We start from the raw sequence: 18,532 nt of genomic DNA on the forward strand, positions 1-18,532 counted from the left end.
ATATGGATGGTATCAGATTAACTTCCCAAATAGCCAGATGTTAACCATATAATAATAAGTAGCTTCGGAAAGAAATAAGGGTGGAACCAGCGATTATCTTTCTACAGCAATACTCAGCCACTGAATATTGCTAATAATAGGCCTAAAGTATGGATAGTTGCCAGAATGGCCATCGCTTGCACATTTATTCAGTAGAATTACACAAACATACAAGAGGCAATTTTGAAATGATTGTGTTACATTTACAGGTGTAAACGGCATACATGGGTAAGCTCCACAGAAAACGATGGCACAAGCTCGAAACCTTGGGGTCATCTTTGACTCTTCTCTCTCCTTCTCTGCTCATATCCAGCAGATTGCCAAGACCTGTCGTTTCTTTCTTTACAACATCCATAAAATCCACCCCTTTCTTTCCGAGCACTCTACCAAAACCCTCATCCACACCCTTGTCACCTCTCGTTTAGAATACTGCAATCTGCTTCTTGCTGGCCTCCCACTTAGTCACCTCTCCCCTCTCCAGTCGGTTCAAAACTCTGCTGCCCGTCTCGTCTTCAGCCAGGGTCGCTTTACTCATACTACCCCTCTCCTCAAGACCCTTCACTGGCTCCCTATCCATTTTCGCATCCTGTTCAAACTTCTTCTACTAACCTATAAATGTACTCACTCTGCTGCTCCCCAGTATCTCTCCACACTCGTCCTTCCCTACACCCCTTCCCGTGCACTCCGCTCCATGGATAAATCCTTCTTATCTGTTCCCTTCTCCACTACTGCCAACTCCAGACTTCACGCCTTCTGTCTCGCTGCACCCTACGCCTGGAATAAACTTCCTGAGCCCCTATGTCTTGCACCATCCTTGGCCACCTTTAAACCTAGACTGAAAGCCCACCTCTTTAACATTGCTTTTGACTCGTAACCACTCGCCTCCACCTACCCTCCTTTCTTCCTTCCCGTTCACATTAATTGATTTGATTTGCTTACTTTATTTATTTTTTGTCTATTAGATTGTAAGCTCTTTGAGCAGGGACTGTCTTTCTTCTATGTTTGTGCAGCGCTGCGTACGCCTTGTAGCGCTATAGAAATGCTAAATAGTAGTAGTAGTAGTAATATGGCCCATCCAGTCTACCCATCCATATGGATATGACAATGCCACTATTTACTTTTGTAGGTGCTGCGGGACACACAGATTTGGAGACATTTTCCGTGCATGATTAGGGTGGAACAAACAACAATACAAGTTTTTCCCCATTTTAGAATATTAAAAAAATTCCATATTGGAATTTATACCTGATCTGAGGCTGGCATAAGTTTCAGCTAACTAATTGCTCATTTGGATCTGGGGTCGCCTCCAGTGATTTAGGAGGAGTTATTTCACTCGGCTCCTTAATTAGCTACTCTTGCATGTGCAATCTTTTGAAATCTGGCACTTACACATGTGTGTTGCTAGACTGGCATTTAGACATGTATACATACATAAGTATTGCCATACTGGGAAAGACCAAAGGTCCATCAAGCCCAGCATCCTGTTTCCAGCAGTGGCCAATCCAGGTCACAAATGCCTGGCAAGATCCCAAAAAATTACAAAACATTTTATACTGCTTATCCCAAAAATAGTGGATTTTCCCCAAGTCCATTTAATAATGGTCTATGGACTTTTCCTTTAAGAAGCTGTCCCAACCTTTTTTAAACTCCACTAAGCTAACCACCTTTACCACATTCTCTGGTAACGAATTCCAGAGTTTAATTACACCAGTGGCGTAGCCAAGGGTGGGCCCCGGTGGGCCCAGGCCCACCCACTTTGGGCTTAGGCCCACCCAGTAGCAGCACAGCTATGATGTGGCTGGCAGGGATCCCTAAGCCCCACCAGCAGAAAACTCCCAACTATCCCTCCTGCATACCTTGTAAATAGCAGATCTTCGCCTGAACGGGCAGCAACTGATACATACTGCTCACACCGGCCACACAGCCTTCCTTCTGATGTATTCCCACCTAGGCGGAAACAGGAAGTTGCATCAGAGGGAAGGCTGTGGGGCCAACATGAGCAGTGTGTATTAGTTGCTGCTCGCTGCCGGTGAAAGTCTGCTATTTAAAAGGTTAGGGGGATGTCTGAGAGACCATATGGTATAAAGGCGAGAGAGGGAGAGACCAAAGCACTTGTGGGATAGGGCAGAGTTCTTCTGCCCACCCATCTTGGGCCCAGGTCCACCAAAATTGGGTGTCTGGCTACGCCCCTGAATTACACGTTGAGTGAAGAAACATTTTCTCCGATTCGTTTTAAATTTACTACATTGTAGCTTCATCGCATGCCCTCTAGTCCTAGTACTTTTGGAAAGTGTAAACAGACGCTTCACATCTACCCGTTCAGCTCCACTCATTATTTTACAGATCTCTATCATATCTCCCCCCAGTCGCCTTTTCTCCAAGCTGAAGAGCCCTAGCCGCTTTAGCCTTTCCTCAAAAAGCAGCGGTCCTAGCACAAAGCCCTGGGGAACCCCACTAACTACTCTTCTCCATTGAGAATACTGACCATTTAACCCTACTCTCTGTTTTCTATCTTTTAACCAGTTTTTAATCCACAATAGAACACTACCTCATATCCCATGACTCTCCAATTTCCTCTGGAGTCTTTCATGAGGTACTTTATCAAACGCCTTCCGAAAATCCTGCTTGACCACTTCAGACACATAGGATGTACTCAAGCTCTTCAATAAACTGGGTAGCAAGAAGCCAAGGCTGCCCTGAGGATACCTGTCCCAAAAGTAGAATGCCACTACAGCCTGCACATTTAACCTATAATGCTACAATAGATAAAGGAATGTAGCAGTCACCGGGCAGCTACCCTACAAATATCTTAAGTACTTAAGTATTGCCATACAGGGATGGACCAAAGGTCCATCAAGCCCAGCATCCTGTTTCCAACAGTAGCCAATCCAGGTTTCAAGTAACTGGCAAGATTCCAAAACAGTGCAATACATTTTATGCTGCTTATCCTAGAAATAAGCAGTGGATTTTCCCCAAGTCCATTTTAATAATGGCTTGTGGACTTTTCTTGTAGGAAGCTATCCAAACCTTTTTTAAACCCTGCTAAGCTAACTGCTTTTACTACATTCTTTGGAACGAATTCTAGAGTTTAATTACACGTCACTGCTCTGGTCCCTAACCCCTGTTCAGTGTGTTCACAAACCCTCTGGAACTTGTAAACCTTTGCATATCTGTTGAAAGAGTATGGATCCCCCAGATCCTCCATAAAGGACAAATAGCTTGTCCGACTTCTGGAACTCTCCTCCACACGTCTACCAGATAGAGATCCTTCCCTCCCCCCCCCCCCCCCCCCCCCAACACTCTTCCTCCAAAAGGCTGGAAAGCCAACAGCCTGGTTCACATGGAGAGAAGAAACTACTTTAAGCAGCCAGATGGCACTGGATGGAGAATGACTGCCTGGTGGAAGAAAATAAGATAGGCAAGAACCTGTCTGCACCATTCCTTACAGTTGTGATATTTTCACTGGGAAAGTTGAGATTCCCATGTCTGGATTGGTCTAGTAGGAAAAGTAAATGCATTTATAAAATCTGGTCCTGGGGTTACAGCCTAAGATGGTGGCTGGTCACATGTAACACTCTGAGGGCCAGATGCAATAAGCTTATCATGCTAGGAATGTTTGCTTTAGACTGGTTGTAGATAGTCTAAAGAAAGCGTTATTTTGCCAGTAATGCACAAAAGGGTTTTCCGTGGCTCTTATGTGTGCAGTTAGCAGCCACCGAGAACCCCATGCAAATGTATTACAATGAGCTCATTAGTATTCTAATGAGCGTTCCGGGCGATGAACAGCTTCTGAGCGCCTAAGCTCTAATGAGCTAATTTGGAGCTGTTGGAAGAGGAGGAAAACACAAACAGGCAGTTTGTAAAGGCTTCCTTCTTGTGCTCCCTACCTCTCCCCAGTGACATGGATACCACCCCCCCCCCCCCCCCCCGCATCTTTAAGATTTCCTGGTGGTCCAGTAGACCCAGACTCCCTCCCAACCCTCCCACAGCAAGAATGGCCCTGGTCGTCAAGCGGTCCCCTCCCCTCCTCTTCCTGCACCCCTCACAACACCCCTGCACCAAAAATGGCCTTGGTGGTCTAGTGAACCCCTCCAACTCCCTCTTCATCCCTTCCCCACACACCAAGAATGGCCCTGGATGTCTAGCGACCCTCTCCCAATCTCCCTGCACCAAGCATGGCCCTGGTGATCTAGCGACCCCCTCCCCTCCTCCCCCACACTAAGAATGGCACTGGTAGTTTAGTAGCCTCCTCCTCTTCCCTCCCCATACCTTGAAAAAGATGGCGGCAGCAGGGCAGAAGCAACACCTCCTGCCTCTGGGTCTGCCCTGTGCAAAATGGCAGCGTCCAGCCCATGCCTATGCATCATGGGATGCACTGTGCAGGGCTAAGTGCCATGTACACCAGGATGCACCGGTATGAAATTTTTAGTTGATAGAGGAAGTTTACAAAGGAAAATAAATAAATAATAAAAATAATCAACATTATTGCAATACATTTATTTTTATTTAATCAGAAGAAGACTAAGGCGTACCTGCATTTTGCCTGCCTATTCTGTCTTTTAGGAGTGTATCACCAAGAAACTGTCGATAAAATACCAACAAATGCACATTGCATAGACTGCCAATCAGTGTTTCTGGAAGCAGACTAGACAAGGGAAAGAAAAAACAAGGCAATGCCTTTAAATCTCTTATTTCTACTTAAATACATTTATTGCACATGGTTAAAAAGAGCTAACTAAAACAAAGCTAACTAGTAGAAAACGTCATGATCCACAAAGCAGTTTGAACTCAACTGTCTCAGTCACGATATCCCTGGTCAGTTTCAATCTAAACTGTAAAACATTTTGGTATTAACTATGGGGCCCTTTTGGCTACTGTGTGGCTAGCATGCACCAAATCGCATGGGAGCCCAGCGGTAGTTCCGAAGTTGGCGTGTGCAGTTTACTGTGGTAGAAAATAATTTTCTATTTTCTACTGCAGGGGGCGGGGCGTTCCCGGTGGTAATAGGCAGCACAGCCACATTGTCGCATGCTGCCCAATTACCGCGGTATTAGCATGTGAGCCCTTACCGCCTTCTAAACAGGTGGCGGTAAGACCTCAGGCAGTAAATAGACGAATGCTAATTTACTGCTCCATGTTTTAAAAAGGCCTTTTTCTTGCCGCTTTAAAAAGTGGCCCAGCGCATGCCAATTTCACGTGCCAAAACTAGCACAGGCCACTTTTTATCGTGTGGATTAAGCATTAATAATTCTCCTCAAAAACCTGTAGAGTCCAAAGAGGTAAATATTCAGCCAGGCTGTCATCCATTAACTTCAAAAGGATAAGTAATTCGGGGGCAATTCATTAAGTTAGTGCCAAGATGTAGGTGCCACAATAGGGCCCACTTAGCGCCAGGGGCGTAGCCAGACTTTGGTGGGAGGGGGGTCCAGAGCCCGAGGTGAGGGGGCACATTTTAGCCCCCCCCCCCGGCGCCACTGACCCCCCCCCCCCCCCGCCATTGCCGACCCGCCACCACCTTTCACGACCTCCTGCCCTCTTGCCGCGAACCCTACCCCACCGCCGCCTACCTTTGCTTTTGCTGGCGGGGTCCCGCCAGTCGACGTCCTCTTTGTCCTGCAGTCAGCGCAAAAAAGTCTTCGTTCTGTTGCACGTTGACATCCTGCACGTACAACGTGAAGGACATCAGCATTCAACAGAACAAAGACTTTTTTGCGCTGACTGCAGGACGAAGAGGATGTCGGCTGGCGGGGATTGGGGTCCCCCGCCAGCAAAAGCAAAGGTAGGCGGCGGCAGGGGAGGGTTTGCGGTGGGGGGGGGGGGTCGAGAGGGTTGGCGAGAGGAGGGTCCAGGATGAAATCTACGGGGACCCAGGCCCCCTCAGGCCCCACATAGCTACGCCACTGCTTAGCACCAATTCTATAATGGTCACAAGATGTGTCTAAGCTGTTATAAAATACTAGCACAAACCCACCCTGGCATGATGAAATTTAGGCATGCCCACTTACAGCAGGTCAGTGGGTGGTGTAAGCTGACACACCTAAGTGCACCATACAACAGATAGTATTGTACAAGTTGCACACGTTACTTGGTGACGTGCCCATGGCTTGCCCATGCTCTGCCTACATGTACGCCCTTTTGCGTACTTTATAAACTAGCACCTAGCACTTATGGGGTAAACTAGCACCTAGCAATTACTGGTGCTAATGACGCGCGTAAGTGCTATTATTCCATAAGCTACATGCATATTTGGCATCTAGCATTAGGCAATATATCACATCACATCAAGAGCAAGAGAGTTGGAGTTCTGTGATGAACAACAGTTAATGAGTAGGATTGTTGAGAGAAATGGTAGTGATATGCAATGGATGTGACTTTATGAAGAGATGAAGAAGAGGGTTTTTGTAAAACAAGAGTGATTGATTTTATTGCACCATCACATCAGTTTGGGAGAAGAGTGAAGTGTTTGAGTTCACTTTAGCACCCAGAGGAAGTTTTGATCCAGATGAGTTTGAAATTTACAGTGGTGAAGCAGATGGACATATATGCTTATCCTTCCTCGGGTTCAATGATGGTAGCATGTTTATCTCATTGAAGGATGAACATGTTTTCACTCAGCACCATTTTCAATTAATTTTATTTATTATTTCATATTTACTTAGGAGTCCTTTTACTAAGGGTTTGCCAACGGATTTAGCATGCAGCCCATTGCATACCTATGGGCTGCATGGCACTTAAAGCCACTGTGTTAGTGTTCGCTAAATCCGTTAGCGCACCTTAGTACAAGGACCCATTAGTCTCCTAAGGGTCCTTTTACTAAGGTGTGCTGAAAAATGGCTTGCGGTAGTGTTTTGGGCGCGTACCAATCCATTTTTCAGCACGCCTGTAAAAAAGACCTTTTTTTTATTTTTGCCAAAAATGGATGTGTGGCAAAATCAAAATTGCCACACATTCATTTTGGGTCTGTGACCTTACCGCCAGCCATTGACTCAGCGGTAAAGACCTACACATGTCGAATGACACTTGGCGCGCGTTCAATACGCGCATCTGAAAATAAAAATGATTTTTCAGCCACGTGTATCGGACACGTGCCAAAAATGAAATTACCACAAGAGCCACGCGGTAGCCAGGCGGTAACTCCATTTTGGCACGCATTGAGCGAGTGAAGACACGTGGCTTAGTAAAAGGGGCCCCCTAATTTATTGAGAATTACCATGTAACCTAGTCCACCCACTGTCTCTCCTCTTTTCAACTCCTAATTTTCTCGGATTGTAAACTACTTAGATACTAACTTGATCGGGGGGAGTAAATCAAATAAAAATGAACTATGCATAACTTTAGCTGTTTAGAAATACATTCACTTTAATATCTTTTTAATTCAAGTTTTAAACATACATCAAGAAAATTGTCATTAAACATATACCCCCCTAACATAAATACCTTATGTACCTAACCCTCCTCCCTAACTTTTAAACAACAAGAGATTCCAACATAAGGAACATTAAAAGAACAGATCCATTTCTGGGATCTTGGTCGTTATAACCCCAAACTTACCTGAACCAAATGAACATACATAAGTACATAAGTATTGCCATACTGGGAAAGACCAAAGGTCCATCGAGCCCAGCATCCTGTTTCCAACAGTGGCCAATCCAGGTCACAAATACCTGGCAAGATCCCAAAAATGTACAAAACATTTTATACTGCTTATCCCAGAAACAGTGGATTTTCCCCAAGTCCATTTAATAACGATCTGGGCTTGATGGACCTTTACTGTGTCCCAGTGTGGCAATACTTATACTTATGTACTTATGTTTTTGGCTCTTGCTTCCCTAGCCACTGCACCATTACTATTAAGGGAAGAGGGTCTTTGGCTAACACAGCCACTACACTTGGACAGAGGAGTGGAGGGCAGTGGTAAAGCCTATAAAGCTGCTGCACTGGTCACAGGTGGAACCATCCACCACCATATCCTGGTGAAGAGAAAGAGGAGTGAGGTACTGAGACCCCAATGCTCAAAACTCCAGCTCAACGTTAATGAGATCCAAATATAGGCCCTCCCAGCCCATCAGCTCTTTCTTCAGGTATTCCCCCATTTTGCTAAAGTCAGCATGTTTGAAATCCAGGACTTTGAGTCATGAGTGGCTGCCCTCCACTTCAGCTGTCATATCAAACCAAACTGTTTGATGGTCACTGCTGCCTAGGTGGGCACCCACTCGGACATTTGACACACTTTCCCCATTTGTGAGCACCAGATCCAGTGTCGCTCCCTCCTTCGTGGGTTCTGTCACCATTTGTCTGAGCAGAGCACTTTGAAAAACATCCATGATAAGTAATTCACAAAGGCCTGGTCTCTAACAGGCCTGACAGTCGGACACAAAAATGGGTTCTAGCAGTCTCTGCCCTTTATATAAAGGCCTGTCGCCTTGCAGGCTGTACTACTCAAACTCCTCAGCTACAGCTCTGGCCAGGTTTGGGGGCTTCCCTCAGCTATCGCTGGCAGAAAATGGAGGCTATCTTCAGCCACCTTTGGTATGCCAAGACCCTCTGTGACTCTCCTATGCTCAGATTTATTCTCCCTGATTTGGGCCACTCCCTCCTGCCTAGGCTTCCAAGGTTTGGGACTGTTAAGATGGCCTGGGGAGGATATGCCTTATGGGGGACTAGGGTTTGTCTAGGCACTTCCTCATGGTGCCACAGACCCCCTTTGAGAGTCCCTTCTCAGAGAAAAGTACTTAAATGCATAAAATAAAATATATAGATACAGACTGTATAACAGAAGAATCCAATTATGTTCAAATACAACTTTAAAAATATTACAAATAACAAATATGCAATATAGAAATACATGTGCGTCTCAACTTGCCTAATCTGCAACCCTGACTAGGTGAAATAGGCAGAGAAAGGGAAAGCCTTCACAGAGAGTAAACACAATGCAGTCCACTGAATGGACTCTTCACAGAATCAGAGGTTTAACTGGTTGTACCATTTAGGTACAAAATATTTGAAATACCAACTGTGTTGACCATTATTAGCTACATGTTTCCAGAAAAAAAAAGGTACTTCACAGAAACAAATGTAGTCTGGTTTCACTTTTTCAGGGTATAAACATTTTACGTAGTGAGATTTATTGACGTTAACAAGAACATTTTTGGAGTCTAGAGGACATAAATTACTTTGCTGTCTACATTTAACTATTGAATGAAAAACAAAATTTCAGTTAGAGGATAGTGAAAATAAGCAGCTCTTAAATGAGCATTCTCCTGTACGCTTTACAAGACAGGCTGATTGGTAGTGTCAGAAAATATTCGTCTATCCTTCCTTTATTTTCTGTTCACACTGAGCACGTTTAATAATTAGCCAAACTTACTTTAGCATGGCGCGTCTTCTTGAGCCACTGGACCTTAACTTTACTAAAAGTCGAGGCTGTTTCCTAAGTGTCATCATTTGATGGAAAACCCCACTATTTGCTTAAGAAAAAAAAAGAATATGATTAACAAAAGTACCCAGATGTAAAAGAATATAATCTTTCTTAATTTAATTACTTATCTTTGGATGATGTCACCAATAGAGCCTGCATGGGAAATCTACTCCATTTTAGTATTTACTAGAAGCTTGTGAGTCTGTCCACTACATACGCATCCAGGAACAGACATCTTAGAATGTTTTACTGGACTTATACATTAACTATGAAGAACCTTTTTTTTCTTTTTTTTTTAACTACAACCAAATGTTTCTTACTGTGAAAATTGCTACTGTTAACAGAAAAGAAAGGTCAATCAAGTTGAACATTAATAATATTTACCTGATTTAAGACTGCCAGTCTAAAGTTCAAAAATGGTAATCAAGAAGAAAGTTAAAACAGTAGATTTCTAATTTATTTGTGTGTAATATGCTGATATAAACATGGTAAAGATCAGAGCCATGGCCTAGTGGTTAGGGGTGGTGGACTTTGGTCCTGGGGAACTGAGTTCGATTCCCGGCACAGGCAGCTCCTTGTGACTCTGGGCAAGTCACTTAACCCTCCATTGCCCCATGTAAGCCGCATTGAGCCTGCCATGAGTGGGAAAGCGCGGGGTACAAATGTAACAAAAATAAAATAGATACTATTGGAGATTCTACATGGAATGTTGCTACTATTGGAGATTCTACGTGGAATGTTGCTACTATTGGAGATTCTACATGGAATGTTGCTATTCCACTAGCAACATTCCATGTAGAAGGCTGCGCAGGCTTCTGTTTCTGTGAGTCTGACGTCCTGCACGTACGTGCAGGACGTCAGACTCACAGAAGCAGAAGCCTGCGCGGCCACATTGCTGATCTGCAAAGGCCGACTTCTAGTGGAATAGCAACATTCCATGTAGAATCTCAAATAGTAGCAACAGTGGAGGAGTGGCCTAGTGGTTAGGGTGGTGGACTTTGGTCCTGGGGAACTGAGGAACTGAGTTTGATTCCCACTTCAGGCACAGGCAGCTCCTTGTGACTCTGGGCAAGTCACTTAACCCTCCATTGCCTGCCGCATTGAGCCTGCCATGAGTTGGAAAGCGCGGGGTACAAATGTAACAAAAAAAAAGAATAGTATTAGACCTATCATACCATTTAATTTCTCCTTACTAATACAAATGTATCCAGTTGTTGCTAAAAAAAAATATATATTTCTTGCTCTGGTCAAATATTAGATGGCAGAAAAAAATCCAGCATAATCCATCTTATCTGCCCAGGAAGGTGACTAGAGTCATACCTGTAGTGCTGTGCAGAAAACGCAGGCAACTACCTCAGTGCCTTAGTTTAGGGTTGTACCTGCAACTCTGTGCAGGTTACACCCCTCCATGAGATTAGTTTCCTTTGACCCCCATCCACTTGCTAGATAGGGATTCTCTGCATGTATCCCACATCTTTTTAAATTCTGTCACTGTTTTTCCCGACCACCTCAATCAGGAGGGTATTCCAGGTACCTATTAGCCTTTTTGGTGAAAAAGTATTTCCTGATGTTGCTTTTAAGTTTTCCTTCTTGTAGTTTCATTTCATGCTCTTAGTTCTATAGCCTTCCTGCTCCATATTGGGGCTTTCCTTCTATTTGAAACCCTCTGCAAGTTTGCACTAATTCGAGCACAGCAACCTATATCATATACCGTTCTCTATTTCTGTAGATAACACTCTCATCCTCCCTGTCCCGTCTGCGTGCAACCTTGGAGTCATCTTCAACTCTTCTCTCTCCTTCTCTGCTCATATTCAGCAGATTGCCAAAACCTGTCGTTTCTTTCTCTATAATATCAACAAAATTCGCCCTTTCCTTTCCGAGGACGCTACCAAAACCCTTACCCACACCCTTATCACCTCTCGCCTAGACTACTGCAACTTGCTTCTCGCTGGTCTCCCGCTCAGCCTTCTCTCTCCCCTTCAATCTGTCCAAAACTCTGCTGCACGTCTTATATTCTGCCAGAGTCGCTATACTCACGTTAGCCCTCTCCTCAAGTCGCTTCACTGGTTCCCTATCCACTTCCACATACAGTTCAAACTTCTCCTATTGACCTACAAGTGCATCCACTCCGCAGCTCCTCAGTACCTTTCCGCTCTCATCTCTCCCTACACTCCTCCCCGTGAACTCCGTTCGCTGGGTAAATATCTCCTGTCATCCCCCTTCTCCCCCACTACTAACTCCAGGCTCCGTTTCTTCTATCTCGCTGCTCCCTATGCCTGGAATAGACTCCCTGAGCCGGTACGTCAGGCTCAGTCTCTAGCTGTCTTCAAATCTAGGCTTAAAGCCCACCTCTTTGCTACTGCTTTTGACTCCTAACCATGACTCTTACTCAGTACCCTCACTTACTGCCCTATCCTCACCTCTTTATTCCCCTACCCTTAATTGTTCTGTCTGTCTCATGTCTTATCTAGATTGTAAGCTCTTTGAGCAGGGACTGTCTTTTTTTGCGTATGGTGTGCAGCGCTGCGTATGCCTTGTAGCGCTATAGAAATGATAAGTAGTAGTAGTAACCTTCCCATGTATCATATCACCCCATCTCTTCTTTCCTCTATACGTATTCAGGTCTTCAAGTCTCTTCTTATACATCTTCTAATGCAGACCCCATACTATTTGGTTGCATGTAAATGCACATTGGAGGGTCAGAAGCATGGCAAAAATGTAAGTGCTAAGGGCCAGTTTCTATATACAGTGCCTAAAAAAATCCATGCGGAAAACATTCTCACCTAAGCGTATTCTATAAGACACCTAGATTTAGGCACAGCATATAAAATATGCTTACTTGATATCCTAGTGCCTAAATCTACACACCTCCATTTATATCAATGAAAACATGGCGTAAAGCCTGGCACACAGATTTAGGCGCAGAGGACCATATTCTATAACAGTGTGTGTAACTTTTGGAATGCCCAGGAAAAACCCATTTCCTTGCCCATAACCACACCCCTTTTTTCCTGCATGAATTAAAATTTAGGCGCTCTGCATTACAGAATACGCTTAACAATTTGTGTATGTAAATTCTAATTGTCAATTAGTGCACATTCTTGCTCGTTAAGTGCTGTTAACAATGATGATTGCCTTGTTAAGCTAATTAAGTTACATGTGCTGTTATAGAATCCGCTTGGATTTTGGCGAACGCTAGGCGCACTATATAGAACCTGGGGGTAAGTGTCTATAAACATGTCAGTTACATGCGCAACTAACATTTATTCGCAGATATTTACACCAGCCATTGACATGGTATAAGCAGCCACACCTAGTGTTGGTGCGTAACTGCAGACTTAGGCTAGTATTCTATAATTATAATTACATGCATAATTAGCAATATAGAATTTGCACTCAGCATGCAGCTTCTTAGTGCTTAAGTTTAGGTGACCTGTAGAAAATTCCCCCATAAGTGAGAACTTTCAACTTATTGTGTTACCCTGGATGAGCGTGAAGTACAAAGCAAATTAAATAAATAAATCCTTCTCTTATTCTTGGTTACTGAAATATAAAACTTTACCTCGTCTTACAATTGATGGGTCCACTTCAATACCTTTTTCATAAGGAGTGCCACCATTCAACGGAAGCTCATATGTTCTTCATATGACAAAAAACAGAAAACATCCTCTTTAAGGAAGGTAAAGAAAAACATACTTATTTGAGACAGAAGGGTATAATTTAAAAAGTGAGAGATGTAATTCTAAAACTATGCATGAAGGGGCTTGTAAGCACATTCTTGAGAGGGAAACTCTATGCGGAGGTTTTTCTTTCAAAATGTTGGCATTACACAGAACACAGGTACTTTTGTGCCCACATACTTTACACCTGCAGATGCAAGCCAAAAATTATAAAATTATAAAAAGTGATTTGAATTGAAAATGCAATCACTGTGCATACTTTCCCTTCCCCAATCTACCTCCAGTTCATTAAAAAATACAAAAAACTTTATACTGATAAAAATACTCCGCATAAAGGTGCAAACGTCTTAACCTCTATGTTTACTGCGTGTAAATATAGAGTGCTGCAGTGATTTTCAACTGATAAAAGTACACAAACTGGAGGAAATTTCTTTAAATCAATTCAAAGTGAAACTTAAAACCTATTGTTTCCCATCAAGCACATGGCTTGGGTGAGTATCCAAGGCTGTTAGAAACCTGAATTTTGAGTGGGGATGGCAATTTGTGATCAAAAAATTGTCTTGAAAGCCTGTCTCTGTGTGTATGGAATGCATGTGCCTTTCTTTTAAGTTACGGAGTTCTTTTCTATCTTTTTTATTAGACTGTAAACCACTCTGGGTATATCAAATGTTGTAAACTATTAAAACTAGTAAACATTTACACGCATATGTGAAAACATATGCACATAATTGATAGTAATGCTATTCTTAAGTACGTATCTATCTTCAACGGCATATACTTTGCAAATGAGTGTTCATATAAGCAGAGTTTGAGCAGGGTGCACACTCCTACATATAAATTATCGAATACTAAAATTTACACACATATCTCTCCAATCTAGGCATGAGCATTGATGCCAGCACTGTGAAAGCTTGCACTAGTTACCAGTTACGCTAGTCTTCTATAAAGAAGAGCAGGAGCCTACTTTTCTTTATAATTGGCGTTAAATAAGTGTGTTCAATAAAAGTATCCTACAGCTGTTCCATCCACTTATTTCCAAAACTAAAATTTCAGTGAAAAGAAAAATATATCTTACTTGGTAGGAACAGGTGCTCCATTAGAGTCAAAAAGTTTTAAAAATGCCCATCCACAGCTTAGTTCTCCCTTTTCACCAACTGACTAGAAAATAAAATATGTAGACAGATATTTATATCATCAAATCAAATTAACTTTCAACTGCTCAGCAAGTTTTTGTGTGGTAAAGATAAAACATCTTTCCAACTGGATAAAAATATAACTATGAGCTTTAAACTTCTGAAATATATAACAAAAACAGTTATGCATAGAAACAAGACAGCAGGATACAAATCCTTACAACATGGGTAACTTCAAATTCAGCATTGGAACTCTACTCTAGGACGGATAATTAGAACTTTTGAGCTGGTTCAAGCACTCGTATGCAATCATTTCCCATATGTCACTGTCATATGGGACCATGTCAGTCTATTTACTAGCTCGAGAATAATACAATTTTCCTTGGGGAAGTAAGAGGGTATGTAAGGATTGCATCATGCTGTCCTTGGAGAATAGCTGCTACTGGAAAATAACTCCATTTTCTTCAAGGATAACCAGGATATTAAAATCCTTACAACACAGGACTCCTTAGCTACCGACTGCCTTCAACAAGAAAGGGGGATAACACAAGTAATGACTTTGCAACAGGGAGACACCAACATTGGTGGTAAAAAGCCTTTTGCGTTTGTCTGTTTTTTTTTTGTTTTGTTTCATTTTATAAGGCAACCTGGGAACTGAAAGAAATGGGCTTACATTTTGGAGGACTTTCTGGCCAGATCTACTGTTGCACTGGGAGTCTTTTGCTAGACCATAGTGTGATGTGAATGAATGGACAGATGTCCAAATCACAGCACTGTGAATTTCTTCTATGGTGGCTGTTCTCAAATGGGCTACTGATACCGCCATAGCACTAACATTAAAGGCTATAACATATCTTTCTAGGGTCAGGCCTGCCAGGGCATAAGTGAAGTGTAGTCTTCCAGCCAATTTGCCGACAGCAGACCTCATTCTGTTAGGGTCAAAAGAAATGAAAAGCCTTAGTCCGCTCCATATAGAAGGCCAAGGCTCTCTCACAATCCAACATGTACAATGTGCTTTCACCTTTCTGTGTTAGGTCTAGGGGAATATTGGCAGGAAGTCTGATACTACCTCGGGAAGGATTTTTGGATGGGTGCACAAAACCACTTTATTGTTAAAAAAACAAAACAAAAAAACTTTTTGTAGGGTGAATCAGTTACTAGCACATGGAGTTCACTTATTCTGTGAGCTGAAATAATCACCACCAAAAATAACACTTTCTATGTTAAGTAGATAGAAAGCAGTGGCTGCCAAGAGGGAAGAGAGTTCCTTTGTAAGAATTTCATGATGCTGAATGCTTGTTCTTGATGTTCTTGGAGGGCAATTTAGATGAACGTCATATAATTGCAGATGGTACTCTATTTGGACTATTTTTAGAACCCATAAGTCTGAAGTTATAAGAGACCATCAGTATGCAAAAAAAATTTTAGCCTTCCTCCTACAGCTGGTTATGTGTAATGGATATAGGAACTGTGGTCATTTTCTCTTGGAAATAGTCAAAACCCCATCACTGGTTTTGGTTGTGGAGCTAACCAGGACTTCTGGGCTCTCTGCTATCTGGAACAGCAGTGAGATCCCGGTCTTGCTTGAGAGTGTAGGATACCTATGCCTTTGAGGGTAGGATCTCCATTGCCCACTGATGTGATACTTCCTGGAAAAGCAGACTGGGTCATATGTGGGTCTGGAGAAGGTCTTAAAAGTGTCACTGTGCTGCTTGATAAGAGTAGCTTTTTGCATCTTAACTTCAAGAAGATTATCTCCATGGCACAGCACGTTAGCAAGCTTTTCTGAAGCCCTCAGCTAGGTGAGACTGCAGGCACTAATCCCCACTGTAGAAGCTCTCAATGCTGTGTCAAAAATATAAGCTGCACAGACTATGTATTTTCCACATTCCTTCCTTTGGGCTACTAGCCAACAAAGTTCTTCACCCTTCTCCCTAGGGAGAGTGATGGCAAACTCCACTACAGAGAGCAATATGGATATGTACTTACATGACAAAGAACTAATAAGTAGCTATGCAGGATATGAGCACAGCGTTATGAAAAAAAAAACTTTTTCCCAAAAGACTCCAATGTCTGAATCTCCCTCTCACGGGGCACAGAGTAGTGAGTCTTGGAGCTCTTGGCTCTTTTTAAGAGCAGATGCAGCCTCCATGGAACGGTGAGGAGTCGAAACTTCTCTAATACAGAAGCCTTTTGGACTCCATACATAGTTAACCTTCTCGTTAATAGTCTTGAGATCCGGGAGAGGGGTGGGGTAGGGAGGTTGGGTCCCCCACATTCTCATCTGAAACTCCTTTAGAATTCTGTGAACAGGCAGGCACTGTCGCAGCTTCTTTGGATGGTTGAGGAATCAAATGTTTCTGCTCTGGGCTCCTCCTGCATCTCTAACTTAAATGGGGTTGCAAAGGCCATCTCTCTTAAAAACTTGAAAGAGAGCTCCTCCAGTGGGGATTTATATCTCTCATGAGATGGGAAGAGTAGGGGCGGACTGACCATTCGGGCAACCGGGCAGTGCCTGAGGGCCCAGGGCAGTGGGAGGACCAGTACTTCCCTCCCACAGGCCCAACATCCCTCTCTCCCCTTCTTCCCCAGGTCCAGGACTGGGATGCCCCCTCTCTCTCCCACTCCGATTCTCTTGTCTCCAAACCCCACCCTCACCCCTACCTGGAGCAAGAAGAAAGTCTCTAATCCAAGTGATAAGAAGCCAAGTCCGAACTTACTACCCGGAGGCTTTATAAGTCTGGCCAGCACTATCCCCTCCTCCAAACCACCAGCCCCGCCTTCCACCACCAGCTCTGGCACACACCGTATAAGTCTGCCCAGCACCATTCCCCGGCTCAGGGCTCAGACCGTATAAGTCTGTCCAGCACTATTCCCCGCCTCCCACCACCGGATCTGGCACTTGAACACTGCTATCCCTTCTTACTTGGCTTCTTAGACTGTTCCCTTTACACCTCATCAAACCCTCCATTCACTAACTACATAAGTACATAAGTAATGCCACACTGGGAAAAGACCAAGGGTCCATCGAGCCCAGCATCCTGTCCACGACAGCGGCCAATCCAGGCCAAGGGCACCTGGCAAGCTTCCCAAACGTACAAACATTCTATACATGTTATTCCTGGAATTGTGGATTTTCCCAAGTCCATTTAGTAGCGGTTTATGGACTTGTCCTTTAGGAAACCGTCTAACCCCTTTTTAAACTCTGCCAAGCTAACCGCCTTCACCACGTTCTCTGGCAACAAATTCCAGGGATTAACTACGCGTTGGGCGAAGAAACATTTTCTCCGATTTGTTTTAAATTTACTGCACTGTAGTTTCATCGCCTAGTCCTAGTATTTTTGGAAAGCGTGAACAGACGCTTCACATTCACCTGTTCCACTCATTATTTTATATACCTCTATCATGTCTCCCCTCAGCCGTCTCTTCTCCAAGCTGAAAAGCCCTAGCCTCCTTAGTCTTTCTTCATAGGGAAGTCGTCCCATCCCCGCTATCATTTTCGTCGCCCTTCGCTGCACCTTTTCCAATTCTACTATATCTTTCTTGAGATGCGGCGACCAGAATTGAACACAATACTCAAGGTGCGGTAGCACCATGGAGCGATGTAACGGCATTATAACATCCTCACACCTGTTTTCCATACCTTTCCTAATAGTACCCAACATTCTATTCGCTTTCCGAGCCGCAGCAGCACACTGAGCAGAAGGTTTCAGTGTATTATCGACGACGACCCAAGGAGTCACCACTGCAGGATTACTAATTCCTTTTCCCCCAGGGCCTGTGAATGCTGTCTTTGTAGCATCAACAGCCCTTGCCAATCTCAGAGGTGAAAGACTTAAGCCAGAAGTAGAACCTGTATGCTCCATGTGGTAAAAAGTGTTCACTAACACTATGACACAAGGCTTGCCAGAGTGCAGTATATTTTAAATTAATACAATTCAAAGATGTAATGCAAACCTAATCTTTAAATCACTTAATACATTTGTAAAAATAAGACAATTGTTAACACGTACATTGCGAATATAAGTAACTCCAAGTTCAAACAATATCCCAATTTCTGGAGATGGTAAACCAGACCTGACAAAGCAATCACCATCAAGTACGCTGGGCAGAAGTCCTGCAACCTTCAGAGGAGGGGAAGGGGGTTAAAAAGAAGAGATAAGAAAATCATGTTATGTGACTGTTTTTATGCAACTCGCTTTCATTGCAAGTTCATTCCAAGAAATACAAAATATAAAAGTGTCCAATCACTGCCATCAAGA

At 43.4% G+C, this 18,532-nt stretch overlaps 1 protein-coding gene across 1 annotated transcript in view; it reads right to left on the minus strand.

Moving 5' to 3' along the window:
* Positions 1–18,532, minus strand: part of NPHP1 (nephrocystin 1) — a 134,165-nt gene that overhangs the window by 11,570 nt on the left and 104,063 nt on the right. The window contains exons 13-17 of the mRNA XM_030194632.1: positions 18,284–18,394; positions 14,213–14,295; positions 13,020–13,096; positions 9,407–9,506; positions 4,572–4,684 (exon numbers count right to left, since the gene is read on the minus strand). Of these exons, the coding sequence (XP_030050492.1) occupies positions 4,572–4,684; positions 9,407–9,506; positions 13,020–13,096; positions 14,213–14,295; positions 18,284–18,394 (484 nt within the window). The remainder of the gene's footprint in view (positions 1–4,571; positions 4,685–9,406; positions 9,507–13,019; positions 13,097–14,212; positions 14,296–18,283; positions 18,395–18,532) is intronic.

The sequence above is a fragment of the Microcaecilia unicolor genome, chromosome 3 (genome assembly GCF_901765095.1).
Source record: "Microcaecilia unicolor chromosome 3, aMicUni1.1, whole genome shotgun sequence".
Classification (NCBI taxonomy): Eukaryota; Metazoa; Chordata; class Amphibia; order Gymnophiona; family Siphonopidae; genus Microcaecilia; species Microcaecilia unicolor.